Source organism: Lampris incognitus, chromosome 21, assembly GCF_029633865.1.
Source record: "Lampris incognitus isolate fLamInc1 chromosome 21, fLamInc1.hap2, whole genome shotgun sequence".
NCBI classification, from domain to species: Eukaryota; Metazoa; Chordata; class Actinopteri; order Lampriformes; family Lampridae; genus Lampris; species Lampris incognitus.
In genome coordinates this window covers 13,570,982-13,598,436 of record NC_079231.1, presented here as the reverse complement: position 1 = coordinate 13,598,436, position 27,455 = coordinate 13,570,982, and the positions used below count along the sequence as shown (strand labels likewise).

General features: G+C 47.6%; 2 protein-coding genes across 2 annotated transcripts in view; one reads left to right on the top strand and one right to left on the bottom strand.

The window, feature by feature from the left end:
• Positions 1 to 7,418: 7,418 nt before the first annotated feature.
• igfbp5a (insulin-like growth factor binding protein 5a) lies at positions 7,419 to 14,373 on the top strand. The gene is made up of 5 exons (XM_056301072.1): positions 7,419 to 7,752; positions 11,935 to 12,146; positions 12,409 to 12,528; positions 13,575 to 13,704; positions 14,345 to 14,373. The coding sequence occupies exons 1-5, from the start codon at positions 7,419 to 7,421 to the stop codon at positions 14,371 to 14,373; spliced, it is 825 nt and encodes a 274-aa protein (XP_056157047.1).
• A 4,236-nt stretch (positions 14,374 to 18,609) lies between these two features.
• igfbp2a (insulin-like growth factor binding protein 2a) overlaps positions 18,610 to 27,455 on the bottom strand; it is a 20,531-nt gene continuing 11,685 nt past the window's right edge. The window contains exons 2-4 of the mRNA XM_056300908.1: positions 25,349 to 25,527; positions 20,467 to 20,607; positions 18,610 to 19,551 (exon numbers count right to left, since the gene is read on the bottom strand). Of these exons, the coding sequence (XP_056156883.1) occupies positions 19,393 to 19,551; positions 20,467 to 20,607; positions 25,349 to 25,527 (479 nt within the window). The 3' untranslated portion in view covers positions 18,610 to 19,392. The remainder of the gene's footprint in view (positions 19,552 to 20,466; positions 20,608 to 25,348; positions 25,528 to 27,455) is intronic.

Sequence of the window (27,455 nt, the reverse complement as noted above, 5' to 3'; positions counted from 1 at the left end):
GCACCATGGTGTAGTCTTAGTTCCTTTTCGGAGTTTTCTTACCCATCCAATCCATGGCTGTGATACAAACCGAGTTAGCTCCCTCCGTCTGCTCTGCCTCCTTTCCAAGTTATATTCTGGTGGAAAATCTCAACGCAGCACGGATGAAAACGCACGGTGGTAAACGGTGCGCGTGTGTGTGTCCGGTGTTGGGAGTGTGAGAAAAAAAACCCAAAAAAACAGATATAAATCAGATATAATAAGAATAAGGGGATACCCTGTTGATCCCAACCAGGAAACTTTTGTTGATTTCGCCCTTAAAAAGGGAAATCGGAGGTCAAAGGTCAAGGTCAAAGACGCGGCACCTGGAGCGAACAGGGATTGAGCGTTGCTTGTTTCATCAGGGTGGATATATGCTGACGGACGTCCTGATTTCCACAAGTTCTTCAAGGATGTTCTTCCCGTGTTACCTCCGGCTCGGTTGGGCGTCCCTACAGACACAATTGGCCGTGGGAAGCCAGATGTGGGTATCTGGTCGGTCAGGGCGCCTGTTTAGGGAGGAGGGAGGGGGAACTGGGGGGAATAGCGTAATCCTCCTGCATGCTACGTCCCCCTGGTGAAACCCCTCACGGTCAGGTGAAAAGAAGCGGCTGGCGACTCCACGTGTATCGGAGGAGGCATGTGGTAGTCTGCAGCCCTCCCCGGATCGGCAGAGGGGGGTGGAGCAGAGACCAGGATGGCTCAGAAGAGTGGGATAATTGGCCAAGTACAACTGGGAGAAAGCGGGGGGGAAAGCCAAAAAAAAAAAGTTCTCAGATCAGCATTTGATTGGTCGAGATGGGGGTAACTCGAACCCTAGTCCTAAATCTAGCTGTATAAATTACACTACATCACATCACATCTCGATTTTGCCTGCAGAAATCAGGAAAACCATATGTTAATACAAGGGCTCAAACTGAGGTCCACTAGATTTGGGAGGTGGGGGTGGGAGGGGGGGTTGGCCAACTCACTACAACACTCTGCTATTTGAAATTGTCCAACCCGTCCCCATAATCTCTTCCAAAAGAAACAGAGGAATTTTGTTTGAACTCGATTCCAGGGGAAATTCCGAACACTTGCCATCTTCTACTCTATTCGGTCCAAACCACCATTGGTGCGTTGCGTACGGCTCATATACAACAACTGACACCAGACCAAACTACGCAGAACCCCCCTTTACAAAGCTGGATTTACAAGCCTCAGCAGCATTTGGACCACAGTTTCTCCATTACCCTGAGATTTTTAGCTAAGCTGTTATGCTTTCGGGTGCCTAATCTTCGATTTATAAATCATAAAAGTATGCCTCTGGAGGCAAGTCTTTGAGACCTCTGAGGTTTGTGTGTTTTTTTTTGTGTGTGTCGAGAGAGGCAGATGTCTCGAAGGTTTATGAACTGAACGTCTCTCTGTCCCCCCCCCCCACCCACCCACCCGAGGGGGCAAACAAAAGAAATGAAAAGGGAGCACAGATGAGCGGGCCACAAATGATTGGGGGACGCCGACCTTTCCGTCGCATTTGAGGCCGTGAGATGCTCGGTACGGGGCAAAGGCCGCGCACAAACAAATGCTCTGGGATATGAACAGGACCTGCCGGTGAGAAGTGGCTCTGTGGTTACACGGTGGGGGTGGGGGGTGGGGGTAACTGAGGAATGAACGAAGCAGCAAAACTTTGGTGCAGGTGCAGAACTGTCTGTCTTTTGAGAATACGTCTTACTGCCAAATCTTCAAAGCTTTGAAAAGTAGTTCTGCGGTCCGCTGTTCATTTGAATTTGCCAGAGGAAAAAAAATTGTTGTTTGAAAAAAAAAATGTTTTTATATATTTTTTTGTTAATCCGAAGCCCGGGGCAGGGTTAAGTTTGTGAAAAACATCAACTCTGTTATGATGTGGAAGGATCTGGGGCTATACTGAGAGGTGTACCATCGCTCATATGACACGCGTGTAAGACCTACAGCGGTGACTGGCTAAATAGCCGTCAGGCTTGTTGGCAAATTTTAAAGTTTTCTTTGTAAGAATGGCATCTAGTGAGGTTTTCCAAATTTGAACGTCACTCAACAAATCATCCTTCATAGTCTGGACATTGAACGGGGTAAATAAATTCTAAAGTCTCTATACTGACTCAAATCTCTCACAGAAACAGAATGGACACGAACAATCCCCTGTCCGTTCGTCAGTTTCAGGAGAGACACCTTCGACTTTTTGAGAGCAAAAAGAAGTGAAAACGTGACTTTTAGCTAGCGTGGCATGGCTTAAGTATGATGGTCGCATTATTTATGAGCCTATAATGGTAAGTTTGTGAGAAGCACTTTATTATTTGTTCAGTATTTGATCCACTTAAAACAAGGTGGTGATTTATAAGCTGTCCGCTAAATAACTGAATCTGATTCAAAGGCGTTGTGTGAGGAGGCACTTTACATCCAAATCCTGCAGACGTGCTGGGAGGTCAGATCCTACGTCAACACGGTAGGACCGCTCTCATGGAAACGTATTGAAGTGGTTCCTCTTGGTCTGATTTGTGGGATTGGTTTGTTCTCATGTTCCTGTTCTTGTCCTTCTTTGTAGAAGAAGCTAATGAGCCTCCCGTTGGTGCGCCAGAGGCAGGGCGACGTCCCGGCTCACGTCCAGATGGAGGACATCAGCGACTGGCTGCTGTTTCAGAGCAGACGGGGCCTTCGGGAGAGGTGAGTATAAATGACATCCCACACATATCCTGACTTTAGCTCGCTTCGAGTTCACGTTTTATATCTGACATATACATCATAAAGTGAGATTGAAAAGTCAGAAAATTGAACTTTTTAATTTTCATTTTGTAACTTAAGCTTATTCAGGGATGCCATCCGTGAAGAGGGGGATCCTGCTCATCTGGTAAGTAATGTTCATCAGACAGATGCCTTTTCCAGTCTTTCACCATGAAGTTATAAAACTGTGGCTCCTTTCTCCCATGTCAGGCTTGGGAAGCGAGCATTAAGCTCTGCATCTGAAACATGGAGCAGGAGGCTTTACTGGCGCTGGATTTATTGCCAGACAATTCACAGCTCCTTGATCCTTCTAAGTCCTTGATCCTTGTAAGTCATATTTAACACTTATCCAGGTGACTGAACAGTTAGTTTCTACACAAAACATCTGGTTCATAATGATTTTGAATCGTTATTTCAGAATCAGACAGGACCTGAGAAGGCCTAACAACTTGTGGAGACTGGCTGAAAAGGCCCTCGGCAGCCTCACAACAGCTGTTTCTGAGGAGCCCGTCCTCCTCGGGCCCCGGGAGCTGGTAGTGGATTTGGTGTCCCGGGCCCTGCTGGCGCTCTGGCCGCACCCAAAGAGATGCTTTGTGGACAGATACGCATCAGAGCTGTCTGACATGGCTGCTGGGATGGCCACCGCTGCTTTGGAAAGGCTCTCTGACTTCGTTATGAGTAACACAAAGATCAGCTTTTCAAGAGCCACCCACGCCGAAATGAAGTCTGCCATCCAAAGAAAGGTTGAGGAGATCTATGGTCAAGTGGACATTCAGTCCATGACATCAGAGCAGATGAGATCCGTTTGTGACGTTGTGTCCACGGAGCTTCTGGTCTTGTTCCAGACCATCAGAAACTCTGATGCAGGACCAGAGGAAGGCTTACAAGCCATTGACAACACAGAGGTGAGCCAAACACCTTCTTGACACTGTATGTAATCACTGAATCAAACTTAGATTGGTGAGATGACTTTTGCAAATGACACTAGATACATCATTTATTTTTAGTTGTTAGATAAGTTTCTTTAAAAATGACATTTTATCTATTATCAGACAGCCTTGGATAACCACACTCCCCTGACTGAGGAGATCAGAACCTCCCCTGCTATGGCCAAAGTTTGTAAGTCTGTCTCTTACTGTATCATATCAAACGAGGAAAGCCAATCTAATTGTATACTTGTGCATTATCGCTGTATCATATTATAATGATTAGTTGTATTGAGTGATATTTTGACTATTTTGACCCCACTGTCCCCTATGAGGAGATCACAAAGACCTACCCTGTTGCAGCTGAGGTCTCCTCCAGCCCACTGAGAAACATTGTGGAAGAGATGCCCTCAACACACGAGAAGAAAAGTCTGCGACAAAACCTTTCTGCCTCATTATCCTCATATTATAATTTTTACTACCGGTGGTAAGTTGTTGTTGTTTTTATATCTCTGTGTGTGCAGAGGTCAAACACAAGGGGAGTTTGAGCAGATTCTTCTGGTTGAGGAAGGCCTTCTGTTTCTGAAGCTCCATGAAAAATCAGCAATGTGTACATGGGAAAAAAATACATATTTTGTTCATTGCATTTGTCTTTCACTTTTAATTTCTGACTATAAGCTTTGGTGTCCTAATACTGATCCAAGTACCTTAAATGTAAGGACTGCTAGCAAACACACTGTAAGGGGCCGTTCAGATGTCGCGTCTCAAAAGGCCAGCCGTGCTGCTTTTACTCTATCCAAGGTGCTTGGGAGGTTTCGCTATCGGTACGCCTGCCGTTACTAAGCAACCAAAAGCTGCGCGCTGCGATGACGTAAGTTACGCGACACGAAGTGCGACAAATATTGAAATCACAAGCGGTCTGCGGCGGTTTGTCGATTTGGCCGTCTCATGCGGGAAAGTAGGGGTAATTTAACAGTAAGCCTCACTGACAAAACCAACTTAACTAAGAAAAAAAGGCAAACCAAAGTTAAATAGATTTCCAACACCGTAAACCCTTCACAGTAGTTGCCACCAGGCTTATCCTTGGACGGAAAGGGTAAGCAATTCATGTGGAGCTGATTGGTTGATTCTTGTCACATGACTTCCGGTAGGTTTTCCGCAATCGAAAAAATGAGATTTTCTGTCTCGCTGCGACGGTGTAGCTTTCGCTTGTGAGCGCGTCTGTTGAATATAATGAATTTATGCTCACGTCTGAACGGCCCTTAAAGGGTTTAGTCATACTTTTTTTTAATAACCTAGTCAGATTATTTAATTTACTGATTTTAGGTGTCACAGGTTTGTTTGTGTGTGTTACACCCCATTTACTTGCGGTGTTGTCATGCAGTCTGTATCTGGATATGCTATCTTGGTAACACACAATCCAGTCATGCGTTTTGCTTTTACTCCTGGTTGTTGTTGTACACGTCAGCATTTTTATCAGATCTTTTTTTTTTTGCGCACACCAAGCAAAGAAAATGAACCAGTAGAAAGGTGGGAGGGCTGTCCATCTTCATTTATAATCAACAGTCAAAACCATATCAAAAGACTTGCTCAGAAAGGTCACCTTAAGTAAATGTAACTACAGCGACTCGGTCACCGTATTTAGGTCAATGTGCGTTTCCCCTCATCCAGATAAGATATCCAGATAGTCATTTTAACTCCAGCTGTAAATGGTGGTCTTCGTGTATGCATGCATGTGCATTTGTTGAGTGAGACTAGTGAAGGCATCTATTCCGATTAGTGAGCTCACAGTTCTTATATGTACTGATCCTGACGCCGCTTCTTTAGGTAGTGGCTTACTTTTGAAGAAACACTAGTTTGAATTTCTGGATTCGTCCCTGTCAATGGGACTTTTTGCCAATACAGATATGAGAAGTATTTCTTCTCTCTCGAACCCGGGCTGGGATCTTAGCTGAAGGTGAGATATGGGAGAACATGTACACCGTTGTGTCTATCAGTTGGACATCTCCCATCTAGATTTTTTTTTAAATAATTGAATTAAGTCCAAAAGACCTTGAGAGGTTCTGGCGTCCCATGACCACCCTGTCAGCGCCTGCCGTCACCACTGACTTGCACTTATTATTGTGCTCATTTTCATTCTTCTGTTTCGGGACTTTGGCTGAAATCTAGTCTCCTGTTCTCTACATGAAATTACACGACTTGGCCTCTGGTCTTGAATAACAGCATGCTAGTACGTACCTCCTGGTATGTGAATGTCAGAGAACAATGTGATGTCCTGGATTAACTGGTAAATGTGTTTTTCACACTTTATTTGGAAACAATCACAACTCCACACACACACACACACACACACACACACACACACACACACACACACACACACACACACACACACACACACACACACACACACACACACACACATACTATTACTCAGTGGCTCTTTTGGCGTGTCCTTTCTTTTACTGTGTGCAGCCCCTATGGACACGGTGGCGTGTACGAATGCACAACTTGCAAGAAGAATAGCACTCCTTCCTGTTTATCGTGTTTTAGCCCTTTGCTGTCTCTGTGTATCTGTGTCTGCATGTACTGGGGAGTTAAAATCAACTAATATTATATGTGTGCAACATGCGCCCCAATTCAATGAATGCTGGAGACGCGGGTCCGCGCAGCTGACTTCTTATCGATGAACGTGCTGGCAAATCGCTCTTGTTTCAAAGTGTGAGAGATACGAGCGCAGGCAGCAAACCGAGCCCACGTCAACAGAACCGGTACCGACTGTCTTCCTCGCGGTTGCAGCAGGTGCACAGCGTGCCTCGGGGGTTGTTTTTTTTTCTCCTTTTTCCACGAAACCGATTTCGCGATGCGCACAAAAACCTTTATTGCTCCATGCTGTATAAACAGGAGGCAGGGGGAGTGAAGGAGGAACATTCAACAAAGTCCCGCACGACACACACGGGGAAGGAAAGCACGCCGCCTTGGATTCAAGCTCGTATTCGCTCGCTGTCATTATATCGTGTTGGATCTGGTAGATCTGGAGGCGCGCCAGCATGTGAAATCAGCATCACCGCGCAGCGCGGAGTTGTCAAAGTGCGCCTCCCCCTCCAACGCTGTTTGACATACCCATCGTTACAGGCTTCGCCTCTGGCAGCTTTTTTTTTTTAAAGGCAAGCTCAAGCCACAGATTATACATTCTGCTCAGGAGCCGTGCGGGTAAAATAACCTCCGGAGATACAGGGCGAACGGGCCCCTTCTGTTTATTTATTTTCGGGTTTGAAGACGTCGGCCTGCGCGTAAAACTGCATACACACACATACACACACACACACTCACACACACACACACACACACACACACACACACACACACTGGCACCGGCTGGAGGAAGGTTATATAGGGATATATTCTCATTCTCGTTTAATTTGGACCCTGCTTGTGGAGCGGATCATCTGCGCTGTGGATTGGGAGGCATCGGATGCGGTGATACGGAGGACTGGAGCGCACGAGGGCACCTGTGGATGCGCGCGTAACCGTTTGCGCAACAACAACAACAAAAAACAACAACAACCCTGATGTTTGGACTTTACGTGGCTGCAAAGACGGACTTCCAAAGAATAAGCTTTGGCTGATAATCGTTTGATTTTTTTTGTTGTCCTATCTAAACACCCCCACCCCCACTCCATCCACCCCCCCCCCCACTTCATCCCATCCAACATCCGACCCCCTTCTCCGACAGACGACATGTCGCCGACTCTGTCGTTCGTCGTGGTGTCTCTGCTGGCGGTCACCGGCTGCCGCGGCTCTTTCGTGCCGTGCGAGCCGTGCGACCAGAAGGCCCTGTCCATGTGCCCGCCGGTGCCGGTGGGCTGTCAGCTGGTCAAGGAGCCCGGCTGCGGCTGCTGTCTGACGTGCGCGCTCGACGAGGGCCAGTCCTGCGGCGTGTACACGGGGCCGTGCACCCGAGGGCTCCGCTGCCTGCCGAAGAACGGCGAGGAGAAGCCGCTGCATGCCCTCCTGCACGGCAGAGGCGTGTGCAGGAACGAGAAGCTGTACAAGCTGCTGCATCCGTCCAAGGGTAAGACGGGCTGGGTGGCCAGTGTGTGTGTGCATACGATTTTGCATCTGTAACGTGCATAAAAAATAAATAAATCTTGCATTGAGGACCTCACTCCTATGACAACTTCATTGAGGGCAAATATGCACCGACCTTGATGATTGCAATACAGTAGGTAGACCAGAGGCTGTTGACGGTGTATGTGCCAGCAATGTCCCGAACCCTTGCATAGTTGCATCCGTCAATGCATCTTCAGCAAGGACTTCTAATGCAGGTTAACCCGGTCTCGATGCTGCGGAACCCAAGTCTTTGGGAGCTATTTCGGTCGCTGTGGGTCACCACACACCCTGCTGCTTTATAATGGGTTGACTTACACCTGTCATTATCGACTACAAAGCCGTTTTGGTAACCCGGCTGACAAGTGCTGCAAAACAAAAAAGAAGTGCCGATCAAGCTGTCATCTCGACGTGGTACCGCGTTCTCGTGAGCGTGAGCAGTAAATCAGTGGATTTTGAGGGCCTTCTCGTGCGAGTGGCCCCATTGCCTCCGGGCCAAATGAGGGGGAGAAGATTATATAGGCACTGTTCAATGAGACTCCTTTGGCCCCTTTGAATGGCGTTTCAGGGACAGTCACGGTGTCTGCTGGTGGTGTATTTCCAGCCGGGCGGTGTCTGCACGGCTGCGGGGGGGGGGGGGGGAACTTAGCTCCACGTATCTGTTGTTTGCGCTCCGGGTCGTAATTCGAGACCCGGGACACGAGAAGATATGAATCCTCCTCCGCTCACCGTGTCTCCCGAGCGTGCTCTGTGTGATCTCGCCCTGTCTGCTCCTGTGCTGCCAAATGTTGTATCCCCTGCAGAATATGTATCCCTTACGGTCACCTAAAGCACGCACTGGTTATTGTATTTCCGCTTCACGCAAGTAAATGGAAAAACGGTAACATGACGATGAAGACGCTCGTGGCTACTTTGTGTTATGAAATTAAAGCAAGTAAAGCCCGGTCGATATTGGAGCAAGATAAATCTGCTCTTCTGCACAAACGTGCATTGAGCTATTACGATCACGGGCATTCAGGACGTCACATGAAGCGTTATGACGGGCCTGTGTGGCTTCAAGCTCTTCACTGCATTGAACCGAGAATGTCAAAACTCAACAAAAACTCGTTTCATATCAAAACTGACTCGTCATGTCTTTGGGATACATATTCTACAGGGGTACACAATTTGGCACAACCTCCCCCTTCTTTCTACACGCTGACTTGCAGCGGCCTATCTTTTTGTCACACTCTTCCTGTCATCTGTCATTCCACTACGCTTTCTCTTCTTACCGCCCCCTACATTTCACTCGCCGTCATACTTCCCCCGCTGCCTTTTGTGTTCTCCCTGTAATCTCTCCCCGGCCAAACTGACTCCTCTCTATTCCTTCGTCATTCCTCCCCTCCCTTCTCCCTCCCCCCTGCCCCCTATTATCTCTTCTTCATTCTCACGTCCCCCGCTCGTCCTCTTTCCCCACACTCATCCATTCCTCCCTGGTGTTGTTTTAGTACCGCCCTTGTGGCTTCATCTGCATATTCCTCTCCCATTTCTTTCCCTCTCATCGCTCCTTTCCTCCCCATCTCTCTCCCTCTCTCCGTCTCTCTCTCTCCATTTCTCGCTCCCTCTCCATCTCTCTCTTGCTCCATTTCTCTCTCTTTCCATCTCTCTTTCTCCATTTCTCTCTCTCTCCGTTTCTCACGCTCTCTCTCGTCTCTCCGTCTCTCTCTCTTGCTCCAGTTCTCACTCTCTCTCTCTTTCTCTCTCCATTTCTGTCTCTCTCCATCTCTCCCTCGCTCTCTCCATTTCTCTCTCTCTCTCCTTTCGCCTCCACCCTCCCTGTTTCCCTCTGTCCGCTGTGCAGTGATTCAGCAGAATGCACGGCTGAGCGTGGGTTACTAGACACCCCCCACCACCACCACCTCCTCCTCCTCTCGGCCTGTCCGCCTGTCAGCCAGTTTTTAGATTAAATCCTCATTTCCTGCTGGGAACACATCTATCCCTGCATATCCACACTCGTGACGCTGCTGTTGCATAAAAAAACCCTGTCTCTTCCACATTTTAATGCTTCACAAATGAATAGGGGGGAAACTTGTGTCAGGGTCATGCTCGTGCAGGGTTTTTTTCTTTTTTTTGGATGGCTGCCACTGTCCAAATGGATAATGAGATAGCAGAAGACTGTGTAAACCTCTATGTTTAGTAACTAGGCGGAACAAAGGCCAGATGTACATTTCTTGTATATATTTAATAGCCTCTCTGGGCCCCGACACTTAACACACCTGCTTCCCCCGGATCATCACATCTCCCTCGTTCAAACACAAGTAAACGGGGAGAGAGAGAGAGAGAGAGAGAGAGAGAGAGAGAGAGAGAGAGAGAGAGAGAGAGAGAGAGAGAGAGAGAGAGAGAGAGAGAGAGAGAGAGAGAGAGAGAGAGAGAGAGAGAGAGAGAGAGAGAGAGAGAGAGAGAGAGACCTGATCAGTCAGCACCAGCCAGATTAAACGAGTGGGAGGATTAACATGTGAAGACTTGATTGGATTTATACTTGCTGTTTATCTTCTACCCATCGCCCCCCGCCGCCCACCACCAGCACCACCCACCCCGGGTTAAAGTGTGTTGGCAGGAAAGTAGGGGGGGGGGGCTCTTTTTCATTTCCCAAGAATGTTTTATTATCCACCGGGTGTGGTGTCGGGGGTGGACGGATGACATGGCTGTGGATGTCACCGTTGACGTCACAATCGCAACGTGGATGCGAGGGAAGCGGGGGTGGGGGGGGAGTAGAGTGGGGGGCTCGGGATAGGTTTAAAGCATCATCCGCTAACGCACTGACCTTGTTCCGTCACGCCGCTGTGTCAGTTTAGCGTAGCTTAGCGATCACGTCAGCTCACGGAAGCCGGCGCAGGGCAGAGGGGGGTCAGGAGATTGGTGAGGATTGGCCCCGGGGGGTAGCGGGTGGGGGGGGGGGGTGGTGGAGTAAGCGGGGGGTTGTGGATGTTTTAAATTGATTTTGCAGTCAGCCAACACGGGCGGCGGGGGGCGAGTGCGTGACGTGACAGCGGACACCCTGCGGGGACGGGGTGCAGGGGTCAACCCGAGCCTACAGCACACAAGGCTAATCCATGCTAACACGAAAGCGATTGTGTTAAAATAAAACATTTTTAACTTGCTTTTAGGAATAAAAAAAAATCCTAGCTGTGTTGTCTGATTCTGTCCTTTACTTAGCGGTTGTGGTGGGAGGAATCGGAGTGAATGAGACGAGGGGAGAGGGCTCGGATTTGCGTCACCGTGCGTGACTCTGCAGTCTCCCGGTCTGTTACTGGAATTTAGTGAGAAGCTGTCCTTTGCAGGGCACAGATGAAAGATAGGCGTCCCCACAAGTGCTCCTCAGAAGCCGGGACCCAAAATGGATTGTGGCTGTTTCTGGTGGCTCGCCACATGTCAAGCATAATAGCATGTTTTCATGAGCCTGGGTGCCAGCTTGACACGAAATCCATCATTTGGGTCCATGAATATAAAAGTTTAAACGCCCCTGGTCTATATGTACCCTAAACTGGCAACCTAACTTGCCATAAATGTGGGTTATGTATCCTGTATGTCAACACATCAAGTCTTAAATTGGCTACTGGCCACTAACTGCACTAAATGTGCATGCGGCTTAAACAGTAGTCGTTGCTTCACGTCATGACACTGCTAGATTTGATATCTCTGCCTCATGTCCGGACTCTCTTGACAGCCGCTCTCCGAGGCTATTTCAGCCGTGAGACCTCCATGCAGAGGAGGCCCGGATAGAAATTAGCCACTTTTGCTGCATACTACATCGCTCCAACTGGGCGCAGCTTGGCGTCAGCTGCAAAAGAGTGCCAATTGGGGCAGTTTGGGGTGCAGTGCCTTGCACAATAACACACAAGTGGGATCCCGAATGATACAACCAATCCTCCGTTTGGCTCAAAACCAGGACTGCCCACGCAGCCCTGGGATTCAGATCTGTTCTTGGCTCGCTTCTCTTACTGCTTATCAGCAAACCAGACTGTCCCCGCTGAACCCGCTAATGCAGTAGGGCCCCCGCCATCTTTTACAAAAGGAGAAAAAAAACCTTCTTTTTTTAAATCCTTTGGCTGATGATGACCCCCCCCCTTCCAATCTCCCTCTCTCATCTTCTCACCCACCTTCTTAGATGGCGATTCTGCAGGTGATACCATGTTACCCGTCCCAGAGCCGATGCTGCCCCAGACCAAGGTGCCTATATATGGAAGAGACCACATAAGCAGCCTGAAGGCCCAGGCCATGAGGCATGCCGAGGACCGCAAGAAGCAGCTGGCCAGACTGGGACAGACCAGCACTCTGGATTACACACCTCTCAATGTGGATAAGATGCAGCCCAAGTTTGTGAGTATATGTGGGAACTGTACATGAGATTATACAACCCCCCCCCCCCACACACACACACACATTTGTACACAAAGACTCACAGAACACATGCCACAAATACACAACATTCTTTCACAAGTGCATAAAGTTGTCTTCCCAGTCTTATTCATATTTGTGTGTGTGTGTGTGTGTGTGTGTGTGTGTGTGTGTGTGTGTGTGTGTGTGTGTGTGTGTGTGTGTGTGTGTGTGTGTGTGTGTGTGTGTGTGTGTGTGTGTGTAGGGACCCTGCAGAAGGAGATTGGATAGTCTCATTCAGAGCATGAAGGACACCTCCAGGGTCTTGGCTCTTTCTCTTTATATCCCTAACTGTGACAAGAAAGGATTCTTCAAACGCAAGCAGGTAAGCTGCGGCTGCATCCCCACATGCTACGTGTTGTGTTACATCTATAATTCCACACAGGTTTTTTTTTGGTGGTGGTGGTGTGGGGGGGTTTGCCGTGGGTGGGTATGACCATAAAATAATCAGTCATAGTAATCAGTCCTTAGCTTTGACCAACTACTTTACTTTACAAGGCGATGACAGTGGAGAATGTCCTCGGGGGTGTGAGGCTTACCATTTTTGCAAACTGGGACAAAATGAGAAAATTTGTTTATTGGCTCATTGGTTTGTAGTAGGCGGCACGGTGGCACAGTGGTTAGTGCAGTCGCCTCACAGCAAGAAGGTCCTGGGTTTGAACCCCGGGGTTGTCCAACCTTAGGGGTCATCCCGGGTCGTCCTCTGTGTGGGGTTTGCATGTTCTCCCCGTGTCTGTGTGGGTTTCCTCCGGGTGCTCCTGTTTCCTCCCACAGTCCAAAGACATGTAGGTCAGGTGAATCAGCCATATTCATTTGTCCCTAGGTGTGAATGTGTGTGTGTGTGTGTGTGTGTGTGTGTGTGTCGGCTCTGTGAGGGACTGGCGGCCTGTCCAGGGTGTCTCCCCGCCTGCCGCCCAATGACTGCTGGGATAGACTCCCATTAGGATAAGCGGCTTGGATAATGGATGGATGGGTGGATGGATTGGCTCACTGGCATGGCAAAACTGAAAGCATTGCTAGCGACATTGCTTGCAGGGATTGGCAGCATGATCCAGAAAGAGCCGGTGTGGGTGCAGGTCTTTGTTCCAGCCAAGCAGTTGCACACCTGAGTCTACAAATCAAGGTCCTTAGCAAAGACTATTGGTTGACTAATAGACTCAGGTGTATAACTGCTTGGTTGGAACAAAGACCTACACCCACACCGGCCCTTTCTGGATCATGTTGCCCATCCCCGCTTGCAGGCATCGTCATCACGGTATCACTAACAAATCAGATGGCTTTGGTCACGTCGCCGGTTGAGTTGTGAATTCGCCTCGCTTTCTAGCTGTGCACACACCATGTCATTTCTTCATCCTTCTCTGATCTCTGCAGTGTAAGCCATCGCGTGGACGGAAGAGGGGGATCTGTTGGTGCGTCAACCGCTTCGGGGTTAAACTGCTGGGCATCGACTACAGTGGCGGAGACCTCCAGTGCAAAGATCAGGACATTAGCAGCAGCAGCAGTAGCAGCAGCAGCAGCAGCAGCAGCAGCAGCAACACCAACGAATGAAAAGGAGCCCGGCACGCCGTCTTCCTCCTTTTCGGCCCTCTTCACTTTTTCAACCTGCCTATCAAGCTAGCACAAAGAATGACCGCCAACCAGAAGCGTATATGGCGCCAATGCTTATACAAATGGTCAGGTGTGATTGATGGACTACAGTGGCGTTTTGGGGAGCCAAACTGAGAAGAAAAAGAAAAGAGCTGACTGGAAGTCTTCTCCTATATTGATATAACAACATAGATGATGGTGTAGATTGACTTTCCAGGACATTCCCGGTTAACAGAGATTTTTTTTTCTTCCTTTTTTTTTCTGAAACGCTTTGAAAATTTAATGGTGTGCTTAAATCGACGAAGTCTGCCTCCCAACTGATAGCTATTATGTATCCATTTTGAGGTCAGCACAAATCTTGTCTCTCTAAGTTTTGATAGATAGAAACCAAATTATATTTGTATGTGATATATTGTTAACATGTTGTGTATTGATTCCGGGTGGCAATTTATGTTATAGAAATTTTACTCAAAGGAATCATCAACCTAGAAATACTGTAAATGTGGTTGATTACCAGAGCGCTGTGTATCTTATTTTATTCATTGTGATAACAGCTCTGCAAAACTCTGCAACGTCTCCATGAGAGGGTCAGTGAGGGGAAACGACAAGACACGCTAACTCGCTTCTCATTGCCTAAACATTGGTCTTGCAGTGCACTTAGCCTCAACAGTAGCTTGTTTTTTTTAAAAAATTTTATGCCAACTCCAGATTTAAACTTGTATGTTAGTTCTTGTCAAATCAGAGGTTTCCATCAACAGAGCAGATTGTGTCGAAGGCGATTGAAACCCTGGCCTCCCTCAGAGGGTGGGAGGACCCTCGTATACAGAAATGGTGAAATGGCCGTCTGTCACTATCCTTGGTGTTATTCCTCACGAGCGAGGGATTGCTGCGGACCAGAGACAGACCCCGGTAGAAGTCAGTAGGCGTTATATTGGTGCTCACTAGCACCTATCTGCAGTTCTAAGAGAAATAAACAGTGAAGACAACATGCAAAAGGAGCTCACGACAGATATCGGCTAGGCTGTACTGCCGGAAAGGGTTGGTCATGTGATTCTCAGTCTTACTTGAGTGTGATGGAAAATGGCCTTTTTTTTCAACCTCTGACAACTGTCTTACCCTTCCACATCCTTCCGCTGTTTAAGTTATCATGACTCGTATGTTTGTGTGTACACTGATGAGCCAAAACATTATGACCACATGCCTAATGTGCTGTTGGTCTTCTCTGTGCTGCCAAAACAGTGCCCACCCACTGAGGCATGGACTCTATAAGACCCCTGAAGGTGTCCCGTGGTATCTGGCACCAAAACATTAGCAGCAGATCCTGTAAGTTCTGACGTAGGGCCACCATGGATTGGACTTGTCGGACCGGCATGTCCCGCAGATGCTCAATTGGATTGAGATCTGAAGAATTTGGAGGTCAGGGCAACACCTTGAGCACTTCATCATGTTCCTCAAACCATTCCTGAACAATGTGTGCAGTGTGGCAGGGTGCATTATCCTGCTGAAAGAGGCCACTGCCATCAGGGAATACCATTGCCATCAAGGGGTGTACCTGGTCTGCAACCATGTTTAGGATGGTGGCACATGTCAAAATTGACATCCGCATGAATGGCCAGATCCAGGGTTTCCCAGCAGAACATTGCCCAGAGCATCACACTGCCTCCACCGGCTTATCTTCCCAGAGTGCATCCTGGTGCCATCACATCCCCAGGTAAACGGTGCACACCTACACGGCCATCTACATGATCTAAAAGAAAACAGGACTCGTCGGACCAGGGGACCTTCTTCCACTGTTCCAAGGTCCAGTTCTGACGCTCGCGTGCCCATTGTAGGCTCTTTCAACGGTGGGCAGGGGTCACCATGGGCACTCTGACCGGTCTGCAGCCCCATGCACAGCAGGGTGCAATGCACTGTGTGTTTTGACACACTCCTCCCGTAACCAATAACATTTTCTGTGACTTGTACCCCAGTAGACCTTCTGTCGGTTTGGACCAGATGAGATGGCCTTCATTGCCACCGTGCATTGATGTGCCTTGGGCGCCCAACACCCTGCCGCTGGTTTGTGGTTTGTCCCTCCTCAGACCACGGTCGGTAAGTACTCGCAACTGCTGACCGGGAGCACCCCACAAGCCTTGCTGTTTCAGAGATGCTCTGACCCAGTCGTCTGGCCATCACAATTTGGCCCTTGCCAAAGTTGCTCTGGTCTTTACTCCTGCCCATTCTCCTGCATCCAACACGTTGACCACGAGAGCTGATTGTTCGCTTGAGTCATAATGTTTTGGCCCATCAATGTATGTGCCCAATTGCATGTTTGTGTCCCCGTCTACCTGCATATATATGTATGTATGTATGTATGTATGTATGTATGTATGTATGTCTGTATGTATGTATGTGTGTATGTATGTATGTATGTATGTATGTATGTGTGTGTGTGTGTGTGTGTGTGTGTGTGTGTGTGTGCATGCACCATGCCCTCCCCTTAATTCTCCATTTTGATCTATGTGGAAAAGCTGTGGCCCAAACCCAGTTTGTTCTCACCACCACCCCACCACCCCCGAGTTCAGGGACAAATCAGCACCGTGGGGTTTCCTCTGCAGCTTGCATGCAAAGCACATGCAAAAAGACACACGTTGTTTGTCTTAACGTGCTCTTATTGCGGAGGGTCTTCACCACCACACAGGCAAATGTCTCCCTGTTGGCCGAAGGTGGCTTCGCTCTCGGGGGCGGGGGTTGGCAGGTCTCTTATCCGGAGAGGAGAAAGGTCTTTGAGTTTATATGGAAATTCAAGTGCCTTCTGCCTCACACCACTTTGAATCCTGATTTGCACACAGACCCAAAGCGCTGTTGGATTAGGGACTCCCGGGCAGATTAGAATAGAATAAGACAAACTCTGGAGTGGATGCGGTTGTGGTTGTCTGTTTGCTTTGCTTTGCTTTTGTTTCTTTTTCTGCCCCCAAATGAGTTGCTGACTAAGATTACGATTATCTTTCAGTCAGGCACTGCCACAAGCACAAATACTACCATTGTCCTATGGTTCAAACCTTTTTCCTTTTCTTTTTTTGAGTTGCAAAACATGCTTTTTTTGTTTTGTTCAATCTTGTCTATTAATTAATCACGCTCATTATCTCAGTTAAAGATTTCATGATATTTATCATGCCAACTCACGAGGTGCTCGCTTTATGGAGGCATATAGGAGAGCATTGACGGGGGCCGATCAGCCTTTACTTCTGACTCCGAAACCTTCTGCTTCTACTTTTCCTCCTATCGTCTCCATCCGAACACAGTGGCATTTTCAACATTTCAGACTGTTAAAACCACAGAGATTAATGTGAACACTACAGTGAAATATTTATCAGGTGTGAAATTGATGTACTCCTTGTTTTTTTATGTAATGATGAATCACTTATTTAAATAAAGTCCCAGTACGCTTGAAAATGTGCAATGTCATTTCCCCCACCCCCCCACCCCCAAAATCTGTGTGTTCACACATACCGTATTTTATTAGAAATGTGAGACACTGGCAGATCTGGTGTGCCATACTGGACCGAATAATCTGCCCAGATCCTTTGTATTTCCAGCTGATTTCTACCGACTTTCAATTATTTCATGCCATTGCAAGTAAAAGCTGAAATGTCGAAATTCAATATTTCACACTTTTTTCTTTCTTGACAAATTACCTGAAACCTGAAATGCCGAGACCTGAAACACTGTTTGACCCACATTTTATTTATGAAGTGCGATATTGAGATCCCGGGTCGCTCTTGGAAGAAACGGGATTCTTTGAAAATACCTTGCACATGGAGCGAGCGGTCCCTTAAGGAGACTATCTGCGCTTTGTCCTAAACCCTATTCGCCCGGGACTAGTATTACCTGGGGACATCATGTGATTTAACCCCCCCACCCCACCCGCGTCTGCCAAGTCTGTACTTCACTCGAATTAATTGACATGACAACACGGGGACCGCCAGTTCGAATCCCCATGTTACCTCCGGCTTGGTCGGGCGTCCCTACATACAAAATTGGCCGTGTCTGCGGGTGGGAAGCCGGATGTGGGTATGTGTCCTGGTCGCTGCACTAGCGCCTCCTCTGGTCAGTTGGGGTGCCTGTTCGGGGGGGGGGGCTGGGGGGAATAGCGTGATCCTCCCACGCGCTATGTCCCCCTGGCGAAACTCCTCACTGTCCGGTGAAACGAAGCGGCTCGCGACTCCACGTGTATCAGAGGAGGCATGTGGTAATCTGCAGCCCTTCCCGGATCAGCAGAGGGGGTGGTGCAGCGACCGGGACGGCTCGGAAAATTGGGTAATTGGCTGGATACAATTGGGGAGAAAGGGAACCCCCCCCCAAAAAAATAAAACAGCTGACATTATCCCCCCGGCTATAACTGAAAATGGCAAGGCTCAGTGTAACATCCGCTTCCTGTCCGCCAGTTTCCTCGACAGCAACCACATTTTATAAACCATTGCTCTATTTTTTCGCCGTTTCTTACCGCACGTCATCAATCTCATTATCTCGCGAGATTTCACTCTTGGGATGGATTTGAGCCAGCGCTCTGCGAGGGGGACTCCATGCTGTGCAGCGAGGTGAGCCGCTTGATATTTCACCCGAAACGCTGTCAGAACTTTAATTTGTACAATTTCCACCGCAACCTCCATAATTCCTGACCGGGAAAGTGGCAGGGGAGAAAAAAAACTCGCAAAAAATAGACGACCCCCCTACCGATTCGGGGCTAAACGGATAACCTCAGTGTTTGCCGAAATAGGGTCGGTAATTCGCGCGGGGTTTTTCACTTTACAAATGACGCACATGGTCGATTCGTGCGGGCCTAAGATCGCGACCTCCGAGGTCCCCGGGTAATAGACTAGGCCCGTGGGAACAGGGTTTTAGATCGTGTCGCAGACGGGAAGGCTGCCAATTGAAACGCACCCCAAACCAAGCCACAGAAACGGAAGGGAAACTGATCATTCGTTTAATAGCATTATCTGTTCTATGACAGTCGACAACTGTTCAGTCTACCCTGATATCCTTCCTAGCAACAAATATTTAATGCACGTTATTACTGACACATCATACATTTCCGTTCGTCACACTGTATGAAAAGGAATGGCTATTTCTCTCGAAGCCTACGAGGTGACGCTTGACAGTCATCTGCGAGCTAAAACATGAAAACACACCTATGACACACAATAGTCTGAGGGCTTCTCATTTAAAAAAAATAAAAAACATAAGGTAAAAAAAACCAAACAAACCCCCAAAACAAAACACTGATAATAGGGCAGATATGAGCAAAGCCGCAATTCACAAGTAGCAAAGCGACGTCACTGGCACCCATTTCACCTCTGCTAAATATCTCTGGAAAAAGAGGGGGGACAGATGGGTTTAACCTGAACCCCTTTAACCCAAGAATCTAATCATCTTTATTTTTATGCGCCCTCTACATTGTGCTATAGCATTTAATCCCAGACATTTAAAAACAAAAACAACTGCGTACATGTACAAACAGAGATAATGTATAGCTTACTTAGTTGCTTCAAATACTTTGTTTTCTGCGTTCGATTACTTTACAGTTTTTCTTTCTCCCGCTTGAAGAGCCGGGCGGGGCAAACTATATTTGCGGCATGGCGGGGAGCTCCAGCTCCGGTCCCCCAAGGTACTGGCTGCAGTTGGGGTCGCCCCTCACAGTGGGGGCGGATGGGATGGGCCGCCCGGTGAAGGGGTTGACGCACCAGCATTCGCCCCTCTGGCCGTGGAGAGACATCTTACACTGGAAAACAAGACGCGTTTGTTCGTGCTGTCGTGTGCCATGATGGGGTCAACCCTGAACCATCACGGAGCGTCCCGCCGACCCACCCGCACAAATGTAACAGCTGCTCAGGTAGGATTCATTTTAAAGTCGGACCAAAATGGAAACACTCATGTTTTTATTTTTGATCGTCGTGCCGTTTGTACGGTCTCTTTTCTGCTGAAGGTTGATATCAGTTTCCACCTTTTCAGAACGGCCCCTGTCCCTCAGCTTCTCTCAGCTGCTCCTTCTCTTTTTCCTTTTCGGACGCTCACGTCGTCGTCAGACGCGCGCCTTTACATCCAGCCAATCAGATCAAATCACCAAATTATGAAACCCCACCCACCCTTATGGCCAAGCCTTAGTTGTGCCTGTCACTCAAAGGTCAGCTCATGAATATTAAAGCCCTAGACCCCCCCACCCCTCACATTTTTTTAAATAACTGAGAACAGAATAAAATTTATGAGAACCCCCCCCCCACAATGTTAGTCATTTACAGATAATAGAAATGTTGCCGAATGTTTCGTTATGCAGTCTTCGGGGTTTTTAGACATGAAAAGTTGAATTTGATTACCGATTTCGGTCCGACTGTAAAACCGGCTGAACAAACGTCAAGCATCGATTGCGCACATTAATGAGCAAGTACAACAGTACTTCTCAGCCATATGCAATCCAGAGCCATGTTTATGTGGGGTTTTATTGCAATTATACACGACAACCCTGATTTCACGAATTATTCCCCGTCTCTGGTTGAAGACTTGCTGAACATTGAAAACAGCTGGTGCACCATTTAAGCAGCAATGGCCACAAATCTCCATGTTCACTTGGCCCAACATGGCATATGACTGAGAATCACTCTTAAGATTACCGCCCTCAGTCCCAAAAATCACGAGTCACCTGTTTGAGGTTATACTGCCCCCTCTTGTCGCAGTTGGGGATGTGTAGGGCGTACAAGTCTTCCAGGGGACCTCTGTTATCTCTGAAGGGCATCTTAGATATCCGCTCCAGTACCTGGTCCAGTTCCTGCTGACACTGAGTCTAAAAACCAACGAGCAATGTAAACAATAGCAACAACAACAACACCATTCACTTTCGTATGCTTTCATAGCAGCGTCTGGAGGTTCCTGAGCCTTCGGCTTTTGAAGACAGAGAGGTTAACTGGTTAATTTTAGGACAGTCTGCTGTGCTAAATTACACATTCACTGGGAAGATATACAGTGATTTAATCAAAAACAAGAAATGTTTGAAGAACTACTACTACTAGACATAGTACACAATACAAAGAAAGAGCCAGCCGGAGAATCATCAACACCAAGACCACATCAAGATGGACTTTTTTTGGTGGGGGGGGGGGGTCAACATTTTTATTTGCTAGAAAAAAAAATCCACATCAAACACCAGTACATACACAGCAACACACACGTGCACACCGCATAACACACACACACATACATATGCAAACGAGCACGTGCACTGAATTTAGCCAAAAGCCCTTAAGTTAGGAGCAAATGAATCATGTGTTTTTGCCAGTAATGATTAATAATTCTTGCCAATGACCTCAGAGTTACCTCACACTTTGACTCAGCCAAAGCTTGTAGAGTAAGATGGTTAAAGTCTCTGGTGCACAGCTGTAACTTTAAGTCATCTTGATGTTATATGGAAAGTAACCAGAGAGCTAAACTTAGTGATGGCCAGTTTGACCCATCACTCTCTGGTCACTTGTATGGGTGGATGGGCGTGTAAGGCCGGTAATTGTCATCCTTTTGATTAAGGGGAGTGATGAGCGCATGGAAAATGACTGACTAGATCTTGGCCCTGTAAACCATGCTCCTCCAGCCAAGGGTTAATCCCTTTTAAAATTCATGAATCAGTCTCAGACATTAATTTCCTTGTTGCCCCCCTCCCTGCGTTTATCTATGATCAGATTAACTTCATTCCTTCCTGAAGAGGGAGAGTTGAATCACCAACTCACACGCAAAACACGGAGTGCAAAATACACAAAAATAGAGGAAATAGAATTTCATTATCTTGCATGCCCACGTTGAAACATTAGTATATCTGCAACAACCAAGCTAAATTAGCCACTCGTGTGTCAACACAACAATGAACCTTTTGATCGAAAAATTCGCACATTACTACCGGACACACACACACACACACACACACACACACACACACACACACACACACACACACACACTGTCATGGCCGCGCCGGTTCCGGCCACTCCAGCCCTGGTTTCCATGCGTCATGTCTTGTCCTGCTCTGACAACACCATCCCAGTCCTGACTCCTGTCCAGTTTTCCCCTGTTACCCATTTGCCCCAAAGCTGTTGTTGATTATCCAATCAAGTTTCTGAAGTTTGGCTGTTTAGTTTGTCCGTTGTCAGAGCGTTCCCCGTCTGTACCATGTCACCACCATGTCACCATGTCTGTACCATGAGCACCTCATGTGGGTTCCTGCACCCTCGTGTCTCCTACCAGTAAACCTTCTGTTTCACCTGTTACCGCATCTGCACTTGTGTCCTCAATTCCTTCTCCCCCCATGACACACACACACACACACATCTATCATCACTGTAGCAAGAAAGCAGCTTAAAATATTAAGTCAAGGGCGTCCGGGTAGCGTAGCGGTCTATTCCGTTGCCTACCAACACGGGGATCGCTGGTTCGAATCTCCGTCTTACCTCCGGCTTGGTCAGGTGTCCCTACAGACACAACTGGCCGTGTCTGCGGGTGGGAAGCCGGATGTGGGTATGTGTCCTGGTCGCTGCACTAGCGCCTCCTCTGGTCGGTCGGGGCGCCTGTACAGGGAGGAGGGGGAACTGGGGGGAATAGCGTGATCCTCCCACGTGCTACGTCCCCCTGGCGAAACTCCTCACTGTCAGGTGAAAAGAAGCGGCTGGCGACTCCACGTGTATCGGAGGAGGCATGAGGTAGTCTGCAGCCCTCCCCGGATCGGCAGAGGGGGTGGAGCAGCGACCGGGATGGCTCGGAAAATGGGGTAATTGGCCAAGTGCAATTGGGGGGAAAAAGGGGCAAATAAATAAATGAGTATATTAACATTTCTTATTTTTCAACAGACTACAGTATCTAATATATTCATCTCGATTTATCTTTCAAGCCTCTTGATGGGCCTAAAGGTAGGATGGAGCGATAAACTTCAAATCCGTTTGTTGCTGTCCACTCCATTCAGCTCAAAGCATAGCCTCGTCCACATACCCCCCCCCCCAACAGCAAACAGGTGTCGCAGCCGGTATTAGCAGACAAACTTCTGTTGCAAAGCTGCCACTCTGTACGGGGCAGGCAGTGGAAGCTAAGTAGACAAACACGATGTGATCTATTGTCTTTATCGATTGCTGTGCTGTGTTTGAAAGAGGGAAAGTAGGTGAATGATGCATACGGTCACCGTTTGGGGCCTCGAGCTGTCTGGTTTGGCATTTGGCCTCCATTACACTACACGAGACAAGATCCGCAGCTAAAATATACCTAACATAATTTCAGCCTGTAACGCCATATGTATTAACAAGGGATGCACGATACTAGATTTTTGCCGATATGCTGATATTTTCTAACTCATTTTGACCGATCGTTGATATATAAGCACATTTCTTTTCCACCTAACTGCAGAGAACATCAAGTTTCTCCTGTAGTGGACTGAACTGAAGCTGCTACAGAGGCCACAGAAGCTGTGGGGGCATCACACTGCTGATCTCTATTTTTACAAAGCTGGTCTACTTTTTTTCCTCTCTATGCGGCCCTCTAACAGATGAGTGCAATCTGTTTAAACGTGGTTGAAATAAATACCTCATTGTACCAGAGGCAATGCGACGCAGCAACGCAACCTTGTGGGGTTTGTTTTTTAATTGCACATTAAAATACTAAATCTCAAATGAACGTGTAGCCATGGTCCTGTGGTTAAAATGAGCTAGTTAATTAATTAAGTACCAGTTAAAGTATTTGCCACTTAACGTACCCATTTTACAAAGTAGCCTAATTGAAATCGCCTCAGAAAACACGGCTGGCACGCAACCACATGCAACACAGATGCAGTTGGTGTAGCGCGTAAAAACAACTGCTCTGCCCTGTCTACATGACGCACCGCATCCCTGCCTCGTTCATGGTTCACATCACGGGAGCATAATTAACACGTCATCTCATCAGCCTGTCATATCGACATTCCAGGCTGATGCCGATATGACTATTTTTTTTGGGAGGGGGTGTATCTGGCCAATTACTCCACTCTTCAGAGCCGTCCCGGTCGCTGCTCCACCCCCTCTGCCAATCCGGAGAGGGCTGCAGACTACCACATGCCTCTTCTGATACATGTGGAGTCGCCAGCCGCTTCTTTTCACCTGACAATGAGGAGTTTCACCAGGGGGACGTAGCGCGTGGGAGAGGATCATGCTATTCCCCTCCCCCTCCCCCGAACAGGTGCCCCGCCCAACCAGAGGAGGCGCTAGTGCAGCGACCAGGACACATACCCGGCTTCCCACCGTCTGTCGGGATGCCCGACCAAGCCGGAGGTAGCACAGGGATTCGAACCGGCGATCCCCGTGTTGGTAGGTAACAGAATAGACCGCTACGCTACCCGGATGCCCAACACTCAAATTTTAATCTGCTGACTCTGCTGTCAACGTCTGTGGATAAAAGCGGCGTCGTCTTCACTACAGCTACATTAGACTTGCTCCCTTGGCACTGGTCCGGTTGTGAAACTGCACCTAAAGTGACACTCCGTTCACTCGGCACAAAATGGATGGCGTGGGTGAGTTTAGATTCCTTGTTCACATGGACGGGTAATCTCTTAATGAGACTGCCGTTAAAAAAAAAAAAAGCACGTCTCCATCAGGGAGCCGGGCCTCTACTCTGTGACGTTATGCAGATCCCCTACAGTCAGTAGCCGTCTCCATTATGAAGCTATACGTCAGCACAATATCCCCGATACGCAGCCGGGATGTACTCCTCTCGCTTTTCCACAGCTGCTGGATAATGCAATAAATGTCCAAACTCTATTCTTTGAATGCTTAAGTTCAGTGGCATCTGCCTTTAATTAGAGTTCAGCTTGTTTGTTTTCCGTGATTAGAGGAGATGATGGCGTCTTCGGTGGGGATCTCTGCGAAACTGCTTCACTTATCAAGTCTGGGTTTGGTGCCAGCTTCAATAAACTTTTCAGATGTGGCATTGAAACACTATAATCTTCAACACGGCATTGAGATATCTGCACCAGAGGGAGGCAGCAATGCACCCTTTTCTCTGTCCACTGCAGGAGTGTTTGTTGACTTAACATAGGCACATGCACAGTGTTCATTGTCAGTGTCGAGACTGAAATGACAGTAATACACCTGCATCTTTTCATAGCACAATCTATTTTTTTTAAATCATATCAGGATCACATATCCGGATCTAATGGATTGGCTCTATATAATATGAAATTCCGACACGTCCCTTCAATATACATTTTGAGATCCCGATGCATTAACCATATGCTTTCTGTGGTTTAAAGGTTAAATTTTGAATGGTGCATCGTGCTGTTGCCCATAAATATGCATGAATGGTTTGTGAATGACTGTGCGTGTGTGTCCTTTGGATGGCCTGGTCTCCCTGCCTCCCACCCAACGCCTGCTGGGATAAATTTGAGCTCCCCTATGATCCTGAACCAGATCCGGGACAAAATAATAGTGAATGAATGAATGAATGAATCAGCCACGTATTCAACACTCCTAAAGAAAATGAGAACTCCTCGCCATTTTGGTCCCCTACAGAGCTACTCTGCGTCTCACCTGTTTGGGCCGTGCAGCTTTGGCCTCCTCCACCTTGTTGGTCTTCATCTTGGTCTTCATCTCCTGCCGGTGCTGGCGTACGGCGCTCTCCTTGGGTCCTAGCCACGTCTCCTTCCCGGGCTTACGGATAGTTTGGATGTCGGTCAGACCCGGCTCAAGCGCGGGCTCTACAGCCTCACCTGGGGTTGAAGACGTTGGAAGATCTGTTACTTATTTATGCATCATTTATCCATTTAGCCATCTGGCTCTCATTATGTAGCGTATTTTTAGCACTGAGTACATTGCAAACACATTGTTGTTGTGAGAGTTTGATAGATTTATTTTTTTTTTAGGATGAATTTGTTTGGTGGATGGAAAATCGGGTATTTATAACTTTCTCATCTGCATTAAGATAACACTAGCGCTAACGCTAGATGCAGTTCTGTTATTTTTTTCCGATGTTTTGGCCCCCACGTACAGCCAGCGCACAAAGAACTCAACAAAAAACTTTAAAGCAGAAAAGGAATCTGAATAAAGCAACAGATGGAGTTTTAATATTCAATATAGTGAATTTATATGATGTTTGCATTGTTAGCTAGAGCAAATTACAGTGTGTTAGTGTGTGTGTGGTTAAAACCTCAAGCAAAAAGAAAGCTCCATCGTTGAGTGTGATGCTGACAAATGGCCCCTCGGCAGACCGACGAGATAAATCACAGTTTAAAAAAAAAAAAAGAAGAAAATTCTCGCCAAGAAGATGAAATGTGACCAAACTTGCAGTGGGTTGGACAAAATCCTGAAACTGGAGGTTCTCTATTGTGATTCCTGCGTCGGTTGATGCGTGTCAATCACCTGTCATCCTTGCAGCCAGCATTACCTTGAACGGGACACTAAGGCCTCTACGTGCTCGCCGGTGGTTTGACAGATTTTATTGATGTCGGGGGGAAATTCACTTCGAAGGCCAACGCAATAATGTTATGCAGACGCAAACACAGATGCAGATGGAAACCCAACGTACCTTAACCCTGCCCGCATCTCAGATACAGAACCAAGAAGGAAAACAGATGCACACGGAAACCCAGAGCAGTCACTCAAACAAGCAACGGCACGGGTTCACATAGGAGACCGACACAAATACGTACACCCTCACGGTAGAAACAAAAGAAGCTAAAACGTAGTTTGGTCATTATGGTCATTAGTCCTGGCAGGTTAGACATTAACCGTTTAAACCATTTTGAAAGCTCGATAGTGAGTTTTTGAGCATTGTCATAAGGTAACAGTTGGTACGCTCCGAATCGTATCAATTGCAACTCGCACTTGGGGGTCAGAAAGAAAGGCAGCGACTCCAGACGACTGAGAATCTTGTTCAAATTCACTTCTTCATTCACTTCCTGTTTGCAGGCCGACTGTGTGACGACACCATTCACTCACTTGGAGGCTGACTTTGATGACGCTTTTCATTCACTTCCTGTTTTCAGGCTGTGTGATGACGCTATTCATTCACTTACGGTTTGCAGACCGACTGTGTGACGACCCTGTTCACTCACTTCCTGTTTGTAGACTGGCTGTCTGTAACACTATCATAGATAGGATGAGAGAGTAACCGTCTCTGTCGAAACAGACGACGGCTCGCCCACAAAACTCATACGATGCTCAACACACCCAAAAAAAAAGAAAGAAAAGAATTTTAACCATTATTTTATCCGAAGGGTCCTTTGAGATCGACAAATCACTTCTTCGAGGAGACCTGACCAAGGTAGCGCACCACAAACTGACACTTTCCAGACTAACTGACAAAACAGTTGAAACAGACTAATCGACCATGAAAGTAACTATCAGTTGCAGCTCTGACCTGCGGCCAGAAATCACACCGAATGTGACAGCGGTCAGATTGCTGTTCGGAGTTTAATACAATGAAATACCAGAGCCGTTCCCAGGTAGCATCCGGATGTGGGCCACTTCAGGCAATGATGCGGCACTGATGGCCTTCTTCTGGCCCTGACAACATGGATGTGAGCCTGAAGTGGCCCACATGTATAATAGCAAACATGGCCCAATCCAATGTGGGCCTTTCTTGGCAAAGATGCGGTGCTCTGGGCAGCATGTGATCTGGATGTGACCCTGAAGTGGC

Excerpts from the sequence above, each read along its gene's own strand:
- igfbp5a (XM_056301072.1), top strand. The coding sequence starts at position 7,419 with ATGTCGCCGACTCTGTCGTTCGTCGTGGTGTCTCTGCTGGCGGTCACC. Across the intron at positions 7,753-11,934 it reads GCTGCTGCATCCGTCCAAGG|ATGGCGATTCTGCAGGTGAT; the intron begins GTAAGACGGGCT and ends CCACCTTCTTAG. Across the intron at positions 12,147-12,408 it reads ATAAGATGCAGCCCAAGTTT|GGACCCTGCAGAAGGAGATT; the intron begins GTGAGTATATGT and ends GTGTGTGTGTAG.